Below are 15,899 nucleotides of genomic sequence, written 5' to 3' on the forward strand. Positions count from 1 at the left end.
AGTAACTGAAATTCAGATGACAAAGAAATCTCAAATTCAAAATGCAAAACCTTATGTCCCCATCTTATAGCCTATTACTTAAAACATGATCAGTATCAAATAATGAAAATGGAATACTTTCATACAACAATGTGTGCTTACACATTATTGTGTGATTACATACATATTTATTCCACATTTTGATAGGTTGCCCAGGCCTTTCCATTTCTCTATTTCTCTCCTATTTAGATGAGTAGTCACTACAAATGGGTATTTTTCATCAAAGTATGGACAAAAAAGCAACAATGTTGACCCTTGGCAAAAAGTCTTAATGTCATAGGCAGGACATAGCACAATACCAGCAAAATACTGGAAATGGTTAAAAATAAAAATTAAAAAAAAAAAAAAAAAAAAAAAGCAGCTGCTAGGTAATGGAGATTCCACGAAGGACTGACCCTGCTTCCCCGTCCTCGCAGCTGCACCTGTCTTTGATAAAAGCTAAGGCAGCTGAGAAGTGCTCTTCCTTCTTTTTCCCTTTCTCAGCGTTAAACAATACATGACACTAATTGGAACCACCACACCACAGGTGATGAACAAAGTGAAGTAAGTGACCCACCCACAGCCAAGCTGGAAAGGACGCCAAGGCCTACAATTGAAAAATCAGTTTCTACGCTGAGGTAATGCAGAAATCATCCCGTTCTCGAAAGGACAACCTGTCGTGTCCGAGGCCCCAGCACCACGTGCCCACATGTCAGCTGTCCCGGGCACACAGATGCCAGCAGAGTAAAGGACAGGCACGCTTCATCAGCTGCCACCCTGCTCCACTTCACTCCTAACACTGAAGGAAAATTTTAAAGAAAACAAAGCCACCTTAGGACCGAGCAGTGTGTCTCACACCTGTAATCCCAGCATTCTGGGAGGCCAAGGCAGGTGGATCACTTGAGGTCAGGAGTTTTTGACACCAGCCTGGCCAAAAGAGTGAGACCCTGTCTCTACTAAAACACAAAAAAATCAGCCAGGCATGGTGGTGAGCACCTGTAATCCCAGTAAATTGGGAGGCTGAGACAGGAGAATCACTTGAACCTGGGAGGCAAAGGTTGCAGTGAGCCAATATCACGCCACTGCACTCCAACCTGGGTGACAGAGAGAGACTCCGTCTCCAAAAATAAAAAAAAAAGAAAAAAGAAAAAAGCCACCCTAATAAAAAAAAATTTTTTTCATTTAAGACACCATACATCAGACACAGATAAATCCTGCGGTTCTGACATCTACTGAATAAGTTAGTTGTAAATTTACAAAAAAATTTTTGAAAGCAATTACTTTCTTAAAAAGGCTAAAAGAAACCTTGCTTAACAGTTTGTATTTTGGACATCTCTAAGCAGCTAAAAATACAACAAAATATCCAAGAAGAATTCAAGTACCACACCAATAGTTTAAATAGCTGAAATAACTGAACTAATCTTCCACTATCTTCTAAACATGTCTTCTCTTAGCAAAAGCATTATGAATTCTGGAAATACCTTATATTTAAATATTTCTTAGTATAACTGTATCTAGAAAATCACACAGCGATTTTGCCTGCAGCTCAGACCCAGCTCCCCGAATTTAGGGACCAGAAGCTCAGCTGCTGCCCTGCCGGCCAATCCCCACTGAAACCTCGCTCACTGGGAGGTCAGGCGGGTGGTCCTGCAAGGGGCCCACCGCAACGGGCTTCTTCGGACTGCAATTTGAAACTAAACAGAAGAGACCACCACAAGTCCCGGGCCTAAGTTCCTGTGAAACTTACTTGAATTGAGTGTTTGCCTTGTTTTGGCGCTGGTGCAGTACGCCTCGATGACTTTCAGAATCTGAGCATCCTCTTCCAAAGCAGCTGTGCCTGTCGAGAGACGCACAGCAGGTCAGCATCACACTGGAAGGCCTCTAGTGCGGCCGGCGTGACGAACGCAGACATCAACTCAACCACAGTGAAAAGAATCTGCCCTTTATTTTCTTGTCAGATAACTGTTTTCTAAATATTTACAGAAGTTATATTAAAAAAGGTTTTCCGTTTTTAAACAATATTTTATCGACAACGCGTTTGTAAAAAGGCAAATATTCTAACTTTATGACTGTCCTACCAACCCCTAAGAAAATCAGTATCCCTACTCTCAAATTGGGAAAGGGGCAGGAGGTAAGAATCAGCAAGTCACAAAACAAGAAGAGTTGTAGGAATAAATGTCCCATCTCACTGAAACAAGAAATGAAAATTAAAACATGTTCATATTTCCACATGCCAGTCAGACAGAAACAAACAGCCAACAACTCTCGGTGTCATGAGGGCATCTCCGCCTGCCTGTTCCCCACACGGCAGCCCCTGGTCCCGTGAAAACCCGGGTCCCAACATCTTCACTGTCTGTTCCCCACACGGCAGCCCCTGGTCCTGTGAAAACCCAGGTCCCGTCACCTTCTCTGCGGAACCAGACTCTGGCTGCCTGTTGCTCAGGGTGCCATGTCACCTCTCGCTCTGCCAGGGGAGCTCCAGCCCACAGAGCGTGCTGCTCGTTGAGCATAGCCTGGGGTCCTGCCCGGGGTCTCTGTGACCAGGCCTGGAGAGCTCCTCCCCAGACACCTGCTTGGCCTCCTTCCTCAGCCCAGGAGGCGGCTCTCATGGTGTCCTGGCACCAAGTCCCCCCTGCCCTCCCCACTGGGTGTCTGTGCCACTCCACGGCCCAGCACACACTCTACTGTTCACTCCTTTTGCGTCTTGTCTGCATCCTTCTACTAAAACGTGGCTCTATGCAAACAGGGAGCTCTTTCCGCCACACCTTGTCCCTTGCACCCAGCCCATGAAGGTGCTGACAAAGCACACGTTCATGAATGAGAGTCTCAGCTGCAGCCAGCCCCATGCCCAGCTCAGTGCTGCCCCGGACCTGCTCAAAGAAGGGGCCCACAGAACAGCCTCTCACAGAAGCCGTGGCACGGCCAGTGAACAGCAGAGCAGGCAGCCAGCATCAGCTCCAGTTCCACCACTAGACCTAGGGCTTCACCACCTCATGAGGGATCGGGGCTACCTGAAGAGAAGGACAGTCAGGATGGTGACTTACACTGCCATGGACATCAGGTGACAAGGACAAGAAAAGAATAAGCAGTCCAGCACCGTCATCTCCCAGGGCTGACTGACGGTGAGACGTGAGTGACGGGAGGCCAGGGGTGGCATGGCACAGTGTGTGTGTGTGTGTGTGTGTGTCAAATGGCTGCTGGGCCCCCTCTTGAGGCTCGGGGAGGTGAGCAGTGAAGGCACAGGGCCAGCACAGGCCGAACTCAGACGCAGGGGCGGGACAGGGCAGGGGCGGGACAGGGCAGAGCCTTGGAGGACAGACCCTGCAACTTCCCCAGGGCTGGCTCAGCCTCTCCAGGCTGCACCTATCAGTCCACAGCAATCTGTTCAGGGGCACCCCTTCCCAGCTGTCACCCCAAGGAAAATCACTTGCTTCTGAAAAGAGCTCCACTTATTCAAAAGCTATCTACTGAGCACCTAATAGGTGCCAGGTGCTTGCTGAGAGGCCACACAGGAACCCAGAGCTGAGTCGGACGCCTAGCCCTGAGCAGCAGACAGGACGGGTGCACATGTACGTCCAACAGCAGCGAGACCAACGGCAGCAAGAGAAGAGAACCGCGCGGCCGGGGGGAGCCCACAGCGGCTCCCGCTTCTAACGGACGGAGCGTGCTTTGGGAGACCATGGCACGGAGGAAGTGTGGGTGGAGCATCTTTCGGGCAAGAGGGAAGTCCGGAAGAGCAGGGGAGCCCTCCAGGTCTGGCCCCACCCTAGATGAGGACGGGGCTAGGAGGCAGCAGCGCTGGGACTGATGGAGGCTTCATTCACTGACACAGAGGCGCATCTCCTGCTTGCTTGGGTAAACACTACCCAGCTTATTCCTATCAGTGCCTACTTTGTTTAGAGTCTTCAGAAAGCCACCAACGCCTCCCTCTATCCCTTGAATGCCATGGCCTGTGCGACCAGCAGGCCACGTCCTCCTCCACGCGGACCGCAGGCACTCACTTTTCCGCGACGCAAACTCTTCATCTGAAGGCTTCCGTTCAGGTTTGCGCTTGGGCAGGAGCTTTTTCATGGTCTTGGGACTCTTACTAAGATCCTAGGGAAATAGAAAAGAAAATGCTGACATAGTCCAATCATTTTCACTCACGAATCAGAAAGGCTGCTGTAAAGGTATAATATCCCAAATTATTACCGCCACTGATAAGAGCTTCTCGCTTTTTCCTACTTTGATTTTTCTTTACCAGCTTCTGAATATTAATTTAAAAATCAATAGGGCATTTTCTGTATTAGTCACTGGCTAATGTATTTTCTTCAATCTGATAAAAGCCCTGGTGCCACTTGGGTCCTCTTAGTTCTGTGATTAGAAGTGCTGCCAGGAGGCAGGCTGGCGGTGGTGTGCACGGACATCCTGCATGCTCCTGAGGGAGGAGGGGCAGCCACTCCCCATACAGTTAACTGGAAAGAGGGGAAAAGACTAAAGTTATCATTAAATGATAGATAAGTAAAAAATAATGGCTTTAAGAAATAACTGAAGTCTCAGGGAGAAGAAAAGAGAGCAAGTGCTCAGCTACCTGGCTCTGAGTGCCGAGAGCGCAGCCAAGCTCGGCCAGGGCTGCTCTGCAGGGCCCACAGGTACGCAGCTCAGAGGGTGCTCAAAACAGAACGGCCCACCCCTTACCTCCTCTTCAAACAGCTTCTCAAACAAGCACAAAAGACGACAGCAAAAAACAAAATGAACAAAGCCAAGTCCAGCAGAGCAGGTAAGGTGCCAAGTGTCAATCTCGTGTTAAAAACCAACATCAAAAAAGGCTGGCTTCTGCACCATCCCAATGACATAAACCATCAGGAACATTAACATATGAAACCAAGACTCAGACGTAAGCTGTGCTATGGAATGAACCAGGCTGCAACCAGAGGGAACAAAGCTGGGTTTTTTAAGTTTTCTTCAAAAGTCTTTTCTTGGGAGCTAAGCAATGGGTACACACGGACACGACCATGGAAATGACAGACCCTGGGGACTGCAACAGTGGGAGGGTGATGGGGGTGAGTTTAGAAAAACTACCCATTGGGTACCATGTTTCCTCTTTGAGTAACAGGTACCCTAGAAGCCCAAACCCCAGCACCACCCAATACAGCCATGTCACAAACTCTGAATCTAAAATGACATTTAAAAAACAAAGGTCTTCCTGTAAAAATAAAAATTTCAAAGCGCTTAGAAATGCAGCAGCAATCCGTTGCAGAAGAAACATTTATACATGTGCGTCCTGGCTTCCCTAATTCAAAGCAAATTGAGATGAAGAGCCCTGAAGAGCCAGTGCCCACCCAACATGTGCTCCAAGGACACCTGAAGGTACAGAGGGTCACGGAGCACGGAACACACCCGAGGCCCAGAGCCAGGCAGAGCGGCCCCCACGAGCCTCCGTGTCCTCCTCCCACACTCAGCACCTGCAGGTGCAGACGGTCACGGAGCACACAGCACACCCGACGCCCAGAGCCAGGCAGAGTGGGCGGCAGAGCAGCCTCCATGAGCCTCCTGGTCCTCCTCCCACGCTCCACAGGATCACTCTCCATGCCAATGCTGTGCGGTGCTCAGCAACACTGGACAGCGGCTACCTGGTGTGAGCCCTCCTCTCCCAGTGTGGAGCTGGCAAAGCAAGTGCAGCCAAATTATTTATCTTCACTTCAATACCCCTTCCCTTGCCCTTTCTACTTCTTTGCCCAACAGTTTTATCCCAATCTTCTCCAGTAATTCAATCTCCACCAGTTCTTGCAATAGTTCCCTTTTTCTTTAGATCGTGCATACTGAAGTGTATAAGGAACACCAGCATTCTTCAATAACTTCCCATGATAGAAAAAATTCTGACTTGCACACATGACTACCTGCAAGGGATCATAAAAAACGTAACTCAATAAGAACAAAAGTGAAAAGCACTGATCGTAATTTCCCACACAGTACTTTTCTATGAACCTGAAAACCCTCAAGGCTGCTGGCAAGAACACAAAAAAGGTCTGCTCCAGCTCCCCTGGCAAATGTGGCCTTGATCATACACAGAGGCACAATGCCAGGCAAGCATGCGTCATCACCCTCACGCTTGCACCCACCAATGACACTGCCGCTCACATCCACAGGCACCATCCCCTGAGCCTCGCAGCCATGCACAGCCAATTCTTCTACCTCACCAGTGACCATGCTCAGCTGCTTATGAAAACAAGACTCATCCCAATTATCAGCTTCCTCAGGTGAAAACACTTCTCAGAACACACTTCTCAAGACACTTCCTTTCCTCATCCAAGCTGGTTTAGGTAAAAGTGTAAGAAGGTGTTAATACTTCTATTTATTAATTAGAATTGCACTTTGCACCTGGCAAATAAAAAAATGCTGGATCAGAAGGGAGATGAGCAAAGTCTGCATTATGATTTCTAATACATCACAGCAGGGAACTGCCTTAAGTAATTGTTTTTTCATTTGTATCCGTAAATGTTCTCTTCCTCTCAAATAGCACTGGGTGACAGAATAGCAGGGCTCCCGGACAGGATCCCCAACCTAGAGGAGGGGTCATTAGACACAGCAGACAGCGTGCAGGGGCAGAGCGGCGGCCTCACGCAGGGGAGGGAAAGCTACCTAGGAATCAGCCCCTTTCCAGCTCCTGGCCCCCAGGGGTACAGTCCTCTGGCAAGCACAGGAAAGGCCCCTCTGTGCATGGCACAGAAAGAAGGGGGCACTGCACACACTCTTCCCACAAAGGGTAACCATGGGCCTCCCAGCAGCAGAGCAGATAACCAGGAAACCCAGGCAGACTCCCCTTCTCCATTCTCCAGGAGTCAGGGTGCATTTTGCTGTGTACAGAAGGACCAGCCCGGCACCCCGGGGGCCCGAGGCATGCTCACCGTTGTCTGGCTGTTTGAGTGGTCAAGGGACCTCACCTCCTTGTAGCAGAGAGCAGCTGAGGGCCGGAGGGGAGGCGCAGGCCGCAGGCAGCTCAGGCTCCAAGGCTTGGGTGTTTTCGGAGGCTCCAGGGGTCCCCAGTTGATGGTGGTATGCGGGGTGCCATGGTGGGAGGGGTGGGGGAGCGTGTGGTAGGCAGGCGTCAGCGGCGCGGGCTTGCTGTCTGCGTGCTTGCTGGACGGAGTCACCGGGTGGGAGGGGAGCTGCGAGGCACAGAGCGGGAAGGGCAGGCAGAACCTGAAGCTCGTGTGCTCACCGCGAAAGGGCAGTTATTACGCACTTCCTTCCATTCTTAAACACTCCGTGCGAAATAAATCCCAAGATTTATCATTTCGTTTGAATCTCTGACTCTCAGCAGTCAGATTTTGGGGCCAAACACCACCTCGCACCACCTGGGCTGAGCGTGGAGCTCCCCACGGTGTCTGCTCCAGGCAGGAGGGGCAGCTCAAGCTGCGGCCCCACCACTCAGGCCTCCACTAGCCACGTTCATTGGCTATGCAGTAACATTTATTAACAGAAAAAAGCTACTTCATCTAGTACAAAGATCAGAATTTTAAAAAGAACATAGGGCATGTGGCTGTAAGAAGGAAGGTGATTCTCCCCAGTCACGTACTATTCTTCACCTGATGATAAAGGGCTGGGCAAAACTAAGGCCTGATTGCGTAGTTTTTTAAAAAAAAATTTCCTGGCACACAAGCAGGCCTGTTCCTGTCTATAGCTGCTTTTCTGTTCCAAGGGCAAAGTACAGTTGCAGGAGACCTGAACCTGTAACGCAGAGAATGTTTATCATCTGGTTCTTCAACTGCCAAATGCTGGTATAAAACAAGCTGTTTTCTTAGAAAACTCAACTTTAATCAAATCAAAGTTAATCAAAAATTAACTTCTTAGAGGGGTGTGCTATTAATAAATTTTATATTCCTGGAAAACCCAAAATATCCCATCACAATGGCAGTTAAATGAGAGAAGTTAAATAAAATAAGTAATTCTCACCATCAGCTAATGACCTCAAATTAGCCAATAACAGTAAGGCACGTTTAATGGGAGAATGAGCTGCCCGGCGCTGTGAACTGGAAACTGAGTGGGGTCAGCATTCTGAAGACACGTGCGACATTCCAAACACAGGCTGCGAGGGCAGGCCCCACAGGAGCTGACGCATGATTTCAAGAACAGACGCAGTCAACTTACTGTGAGGATCACATTCTAGCCCCTGCACGGGGGAGGGACGTGTATTAAGATGGAGGCCACGCTAGGAAGCCACGGCAAGGTAATCTTTCCATAGGAAATAAAGCATAGATGGATACAGTTATGAAAGATGTCCCTTCTAGCAACAACGTCAGAGTTAAGTGATGTCAGGTTTTGTTTCTCTTTTTCTTGAAAAAAAATCAAAGGAGGTATGCTTTATGCTAAAATTAGAATACGATTTCAGGTGGACAGAGTTGGATCACAGGAGAATACGTCATCCCACAAAAGAAACTTGGTGGGAGAACCGTGAGGCGAGTGCGTTTCACGCTGAAGGGATGCCTTCCCAGCCACCAGTGAAAGAAACACTAACACAGAGGATCTGGCCGCAGCGAAAAGCTGACTTGACATAAAATTTTAAGAAGTTGACTTTCAGGCTGCTGTTGAAAACCTGAGTGAAGCAGCTCACCCCCACTGTTCTGTATAAACACATGTGCACAGACGTCCCTGGGATAAACTGATCTCCATGAAAGAATGGAGAATTTTACAATGGCAGAGCCATTAAAAATGAAATGCTAGCTAAAAGCCAGTGAGTAGTATGATCTCCATACTGTGGAGAGAAGTCAGATGGACTATGAAACTCTAATGAGAATATCAGAATACAGCAATCCTTCTTGAGCTACAACCTTAACATGAAGAAGAAAACATGGAAAGTGAGCGACATGACAGAACTGATCCTAACAACCTAATAAGGACGCAAGGACATCTGCAAGCTGAAAATGCCTGTGTCATCGTAATTCATTCTTTAAAAGCTCTGCCCAGTTTTTCGGTATTACTTGACAAAGACGACGACTGTTAACGCAGTACCAACTTCTTGAGCACTGCAACTTCAGTGCTTATCTATTTTGAAAAGTGTTAATTCTCTAAAAATACAAAGAGTTGCTGAGACTTTCTAAGTAAAAAGATACCTCAATTTCTTAAAACCAAAACAGTGTGTCATAAATTCTATTTTAATGCCTTCAACATGAATGTGGCCCTTCTCATCATCATAATCATTTATTTTTCGCCCTCTTAAATGAAGCATAATAAACAGTTAAAATTCTCAGGAAAATCATCTATAATTTCATGTAAAACTCCCCTAAATGAGTCTTCCAGGGCCACGCTGAGCAGAAACAACTTCCCGCTCAAGCGCCTCTTAACTGTGTGTGAGGAAGCACAACTCTGGGCGGTTTCTCAAGAACACTCACTGGGAAACAAGTCACTACAGGCCGAAGAGGACCAAATATTTGCAGAGAAATATGAAGCAAGTGTTTTGCCTTTTTTAAATCTCAATATTCATTAGGTTTTAAAGCACTTGATCACTTGCTGACAGCTCAGCCATGGGTACCACCGTTTGGAGTCTGGAAGGAGAAAAAGCGCTAAGTCCTTACGGTATGAGATGGCACCGAATGAGGCTTGATGGTGGGGTTTCCCACAGACGTGACTTTCGTTTGCTTCTGTAGGTGGTCCACCCATTCCTGCAGATCCTGCTGGTTGTTGCAGGACACTAATATCCGCTCAATCATGCTCCCTAGAAGAGAGAAGAAAAAAATAGGCCGAGTGGAAACACAGGTAAAAAGAGTGTGCATGCACACACGCACACCCCCAAATTCCACTCAACGCTTAAACACCACCTTCTGAAATATGCAAGCAAGAATGTGCACGCGGGACAAGCTGCCTCTCCTCCCCGCGACACAGCACTCACACAGTTTGTGCCTATCACCTGATATTTCAAATGCATTTCTATGATTTTCACTGTCCTCAAGCTTTGTGATTGTCATTCCTGTCGTTGGAAGCTTTCCCTAAAAAAGACCCCCCCCCCAAAAAAAAAACAATTAGTATGCTTTTCTAGAAAAAGGTACCATTATTAAAGTAAATATTAAACAATTTTCGAATTGACAGAGGAACTGTGTGTGTGAACCAAAAAAAGCTCATTTGTAGCAGATACATGCATAATACAAAAATCTTTCTCTCAAATAATAAATCATAATACTGTACTGTGAGTAACTCAACTGGCGACGGGACACAGTGCCCGAACACAGACTGCATCAGACGAGCTGCTACTAAACACGGCACCAGGACACAAAACATCACACATTATGATTTTTAAAAATTACCATGTATAACGTGTTTTAAATGACATTTTTGCAGAAAAGAAGGGTATATTTGCCTCATAAATGCAGAGAAAGCACCAAGTTTACAGTCAAATTAAGGGTGGGAAATTGAGGCAAGAACAATAATTGCATAACATTCTCCTTTGTAATCCATCAAACAGAAAATAAGCAGTTGTGCTAAATGCTGCACACAATGCAGAAAATGGGTGGCAACCCAATCCTCCCTGAACACGGAGGAAATCGTTAACTGCAACAGCAGACACCAGAATGGGGAACAAAGCGGTCATGACAGACAAGGCAGAAGTGAACACAAAACCCTTGCGCAGCTCATAGCCGCCAACAGTGCACGGTGGCCCAACAAAGTCCTCAGAGAGTCCGTGAGCATCTGGGCCGTGCTGCCTGAGAGCTGGGTCAGCTTCAGAGCAGGATTCGGCGTGAGCACCTCCAGAGGGAGCGCTGCTCAGCCGGTGTCGGGGGGCGTGCCCCCCCCAGAGAACGAGTGGTAGTGCTGCAACCCAGCAGGGGCTAAGACGTCCAGCAAGTAAGAGGCCAGAGAGGCTGCTGACACCCTACAGTGCTCAGGACAGTCTCCCTAAGCCCCCAGCCCTAGGCCACGAATGACCCAGTCCAAAATGTCAGCAGTGCCCAGGCGGAGAAATCCCATCCTAAAGCATAGCAGGTGGAAGAGGAGACTGCTGGACATTTCTGTGGCCAAGCGTATTTCAAAAATGCTACACACTGTCAACTCCTTTCCAAGATTCATAATGCACGTAAGTACTTTAACAGCTGTGAGTCCTACAGAAAATAAAACCGCACAACTGTGTTTAACCTAGCCCATCTGAGTATCAGTGTATAGAACACCATGACTATGCCTGGATCAACCGCTTTTTAGCATCCTCCAAAGCCAGTGCTCTAATAGTAGAAATGGATACTGATGATACAGAGACCACGAGTCACCACTGTGCCGAGAATGGAAAATAAAATCCAGTTGTTGAGATGAGGTCTCCAGCAGCCTGTCAACACAACAAGGGCAAAGCCAGTGTGAGCACCAGCTTCACAGGCAGGGACTCAAGCGTGCCATGAGTGGTACCTCTTCTCCCTTAGGTTAGAGAAGGCCCTTGTCTCCAGCCACTGAAATGAGACTCTGGGGATATAAAACAGGGAGCCAGACAGTGCTGACCAGAAAGGACAGAGATTTAGGTTTATCAAGGTCACGTAACAAAGAAGCAGCTGCCAGTTTTGGGGGGAAAACTGTAGTGGGCAGTATCTCAGCCACGGGTCACCTCTCTTCAGCAGTGACCTTACAAACTACAGCCTTATTTTCCTGAGTCTGTTCCTATATATGTAATTCACCAATTCTAAAGCACCCGTTTCGGAGTGAGCATATGACAGCAGGTCCTCTGGGAGGCCGACAAAGCCTCTGTGAAGGCAGTGTCTACTCCGGCTCTCTAACGTCCCTGCTGCGACAACACGAAACAACGCATGCTGTAAGGAGATGCAACCCAGAGAACACGAAGCAGTGACTTCTGCTGCAGTGGCTATGTGGTGACTGGCCGGTCCTCAGAAAGGTGATGGGAAGGATACGAACCTCTGTAACCTCACAGAAAAAAAAAGAATGAAACCTGCCAAGCGCGTCTACTAGACATACAGAAAAAAATATCAGCTCCTTCATGTATCACCCACTGTAAACCACTGTTGCAACAGAAAAGGCCTCACTCGCCCTCGCACCTCCTTCTCAAATCCGCTCTCACTTTTCTCAAAGAAGAGCAGGGAAAAAAATGAAAACAGTTACGTGATCACACATGCTACTTACATCACTTCCTATTTGCTGATGCATTGGGCAGCACTGTGCCACTGACAGAAGATCTTAGCCTACACTACCCCACAGGCCCTAGCTGAACCCATTTCACAGACCAAAACTACAGCTGGGAGGAGCAAGGTACTCTGCCTGAAATGACGTAAGGCAATGACAGAGACTGACTTGTACCACCGCAGTCTGTGCCCTTAGGAGGTTGCTCTACAAATTTACACTTCTTTCCTTTTTTTAAATTAACATAGGATGTGCTTGCATAGTTACAAAACACACAGAATCTGTGCATCCATCTCTGAATATACAGCACTATACACAAAGCACATACACAGACAGACAAATGTTAATATTTCAGACAAAATTCAAAGCCAGCCTGAAATTACCCTCAGATTCACAATACACAACAAAATATAAATTTAAATTGTGTTTTACCTGATAGATAAAGCCACTCATCCTAGGACTGGCAGACAACATTAGCAAAACATTCGGGAAGAGCAGAAGATATCTTTCATTCTTTTCCTAATACAAAAAAAAAAAAGAAAGAAAGAAAAAAATCCAAAAAATTTCTTAAAAAACGTCTACTTACAAATGTGAGCACAAATACTTATTCATACTAGACCCTACGAAACATTACATGAATTTATTGTTTAGGTATTTCTATCAAATTTTATCAGGTAAATTAAATGGAAACAAAATTATGATAAATTCTGTACTAAGTCTTAAAATATGATTAAGAGAGCTTTAACATATAAGAGAAAGATTTGTAAATTCTTCAAAAACCAAAAGGTAAGAAAGTAAACGGAATGATTAAAAGATCCTGGACTCACAATTAGCCTGTGTAACATCTTGAAAAAATATTTGGTTAAGGAGTTCAGCTCTGTGACTAACCATTTTCAGGTAAGCTAAAATTTTCTTTTTGTGGTTCAGAGAAAAAAGGGAGAAGCTATAAATTTTAGTAGGGTGAGGGGAATAGGTGGAGTCTTTAAGCTAAAGAAAGGATATGGTAAAATGTTAAAATCAATTTTGGTCTGCTAATAATCCCTGGAACTTCCCCAATCCTCCCAAATGTTAATTCAGTCTTGTTTTCACCCACCCCATAAACTTCACCTGGTTTACAACAAAGACATAAAAGTATTACTTTTGTACTAAAAATCATTTGCTTCAGTAAGATAAAAGCCAAACACCCTAAGAGTAAGAAAAAAGTTCCTAAGAATCCAAAAACAGACACAGAAATGCCAGACAGTCCTTTTCACATGTTGACATTTAAATCACTCCCCCAAAAAGTGAAACAAGCCCTAGGAAGCAGTGTCCCCAAGTATATTCCTCAGAACAGCAGGCCTGTGCAAAGCACCTGGAAAAGATTCTTCCACACTTGAAAGGGGTCACTGAGAATGACTTGCTCTATTCCCCTCTTGCAGAGTCACAACACACACTGGGAACACACAGAGCCAAGTCTGAGGAGCACTGTCATCAAGAATCTTTACCACTGATTACGTTCAGTCATGATCAGAACCACTCTCAAGCATTTTGGAGTAACACCCACCAATGTTGTGTAGATCTAATATTGCAAAGGTAATGTTTCCACAGACTATTTTAAAGTTTAAAAGAGCATGATTAAAAAAGAAACTGCTTCTGAAAAGATCTAAGGTTTATACCAGGCATCCCCAAACTGCAGCCCTGAGGCCATTTATCCGGCCCCCCGCCGCACTTCAGGAAGGGGCACCTCTTTCATTGGTGGTCAGTGAGAGGAGCACAGTACGTGGCGGCCCTCCAACGGTCTGAGGGACAGTGAACTGGCCCCCTGTGTAAAAAGTCTGGGGATGCCTGGTTTATACGATCGGTCTCTTAAGGCACCCAAACTACGAGACTATGTAGAAGGGCTGGTATTTCATAAGTGGACAGAAAAACACACTGTAAAAGTTTTCAGTTTTAGTTTTCTTACTCTCCTTAGAGTCTTGTGTTGAAAAAGGAGGCACTTAGCATGTTATGATCATGTGATTTCTGCAAAAGTAGAATAAAATTCAGAGGTGCCTGTTTAGTGACCCACTGAACATACGTCTATGTGAATCATGAAACAAACTGATTTTCACTGTGTGGGTGGGTATGTCACAAAATCTGGGTTGATCTCTCACTTAAACCAAACCCATAAGAAAACTGTGACTCCCACAGCATATGTCAGCTAACATTCTTTCACAGGAAAGTAGAATGACCCAACCATTGAGAGCAGCCGGCCCGAGAGTCAGAGCCTTGGGACGAAGTTGTTGGCCAGATAAGCACACACAGTGCCAATGTAGATGTGTGTACAGGCTTCCTGCAAGTCTTTCTGTACATTATCCTTCCGTCCACAAGGGCTTTGGGCCACACTCACCTCAGCTGGATCTAACTGGTCAACAAGTCCACACTTAGCTCTAAGACTCTCTAACATGCCATAAGCCTCTTTCATGTGTCAAAAATAAAAAGTAGCTCACAAATTATAAGATAGAGCTTCTATCAGAAGTTTTCATTGCTTGAGATTTCTGTAAAATCTTCTGCTACGAGACCCTACGAGTGGGACGGAAGCCCTGTTGCGTGTGCGCGTGGACGGCAGTACCTCACTTCCCGCACACTGAATCAGGACCTGGGACATGTAAGTGACGTTGCCCAGAGTTTTAATGTCATCGCCCTCCCAGTTCCGGATGGCTTCCGTCAGGATCTGCAGCTCAAGCTCTTTCCTTTTCCGGACTTCTTGACATTGGGCCTGACAGACACAGAACAACACTGTTAAAAGACAAACTTCCAGAATCTTCAGTTCTGACCACACTGCTTCGTATCACCCTTGAGACAATTATTGCTTTATATCTTACTTCTTCAGGTAGATAATCATTACATGGAACTGAAAGTATTTGCTTAAAAGTATGAAATCAAGTCAAGAGAAGCAACACACACAACTGCTCTGGAATACTAAGTTATTAGTTTAGAAAAACTGTAGCAGATTTTGAGACTTGTATGAAGAAGAAATGAGGACGGGACAAGAATTGTATTTTCATTCTGGCCTTGTTAGTCTTTGCCAACATCGAAGACTGAAAAGAGGAAACAAAAAGTGTAACTCGTGCTATAAAATAAGGCGGATACTTCAGAACCGCAGTTGGTAGAGAACACAACAGCAGACAATGGTACCACCGCCCCTGCTGTTCTGTTTCACAGTAAACCACTAGACACAACACGGACCGAGGGTAAGAAAATGTTTTCAGTCATTTTAAAGTAGATCTAACATCAATTACACTGCGCTTTTAAAAAATTTAAATAATTATTCTATCACAGTCCACTAAAAGGAGTTTACCAGCCACAGAATGCTGACTCTGTTTTTCTTTCATGTCAGTACAAGACATTTTTTAATCATTTGACTTTTTCAGTTGATAATTCTTGTACATTCATTGTCCACAATAATGTCTGGGGGGAAAACAATATGCTTAATCACTTACTGAAAGGTTTTTGAAGGCAGCCATAGATTTTTGAATATCTTGTCTATCTGTATGATAATCCTTTGAGTAAAAGAAACATACAATTAGTTTTCACAAGGAAAAGCTTTTCTTCAAAAGGTACTTTCTAAAGACCAGCTTGAAACTTTTCTACTTTTCAACCCTTCATATTCCCTCTTTTCCGTCAGCACTAAAAGTGTCAGTCGTTCAGAAAGTCATGAAGCCACCGGACTTAGGGGAAACGTACGTTGGAACAGAACAGTCACAAGCAGCAGATGTGGGCACGCCAATGCTGGCCTCGTCAGTAAGTCTTCCTGGAACACGGCTGTGGCCCAC

At 45.9% G+C, this 15,899-nt stretch overlaps 1 protein-coding gene across 13 annotated transcripts in view; it reads right to left on the minus strand.

Moving 5' to 3' along the window:
* The window catches only part of ARHGEF7 (Rho guanine nucleotide exchange factor 7), a 184,035-nt gene that overhangs the window by 15,052 nt on the left and 153,084 nt on the right, over positions 1-15,899 (minus strand). For 8 of the 13 annotated variants that reach the window (XM_074387439.1, XM_039473192.2, XM_039473194.2 and 5 more), the window contains 8 exons: positions 15,567-15,626; positions 14,696-14,842; positions 12,538-12,624; positions 9,905-9,983; positions 9,573-9,712; positions 6,906-7,166; positions 4,020-4,113; positions 1,766-1,855 (listed from right to left, as the gene is read on the minus strand). In XM_074387439.1, coding sequence (XP_074243540.1) covers positions 1,766-1,855; positions 4,020-4,113; positions 6,906-7,166; positions 9,573-9,712; positions 9,905-9,983; positions 12,538-12,624; positions 14,696-14,842; positions 15,567-15,626 — 958 coding nt within the window. The remainder of the gene's footprint in view (positions 1-1,765; positions 1,856-4,019; positions 4,114-6,905; positions 7,167-9,572; positions 9,713-9,904; positions 9,984-12,537; positions 12,625-14,695; positions 14,843-15,566; positions 15,627-15,899) is intronic. The other 5 variants (XM_039473193.2, XM_039473195.2, XM_074387444.1 and 2 more) reach the window with 2 other exon arrangements.

This window comes from Saimiri boliviensis, chromosome 16, assembly GCF_048565385.1.
Source record: "Saimiri boliviensis isolate mSaiBol1 chromosome 16, mSaiBol1.pri, whole genome shotgun sequence".
NCBI classification, from domain to species: Eukaryota; Metazoa; Chordata; class Mammalia; order Primates; family Cebidae; genus Saimiri; species Saimiri boliviensis.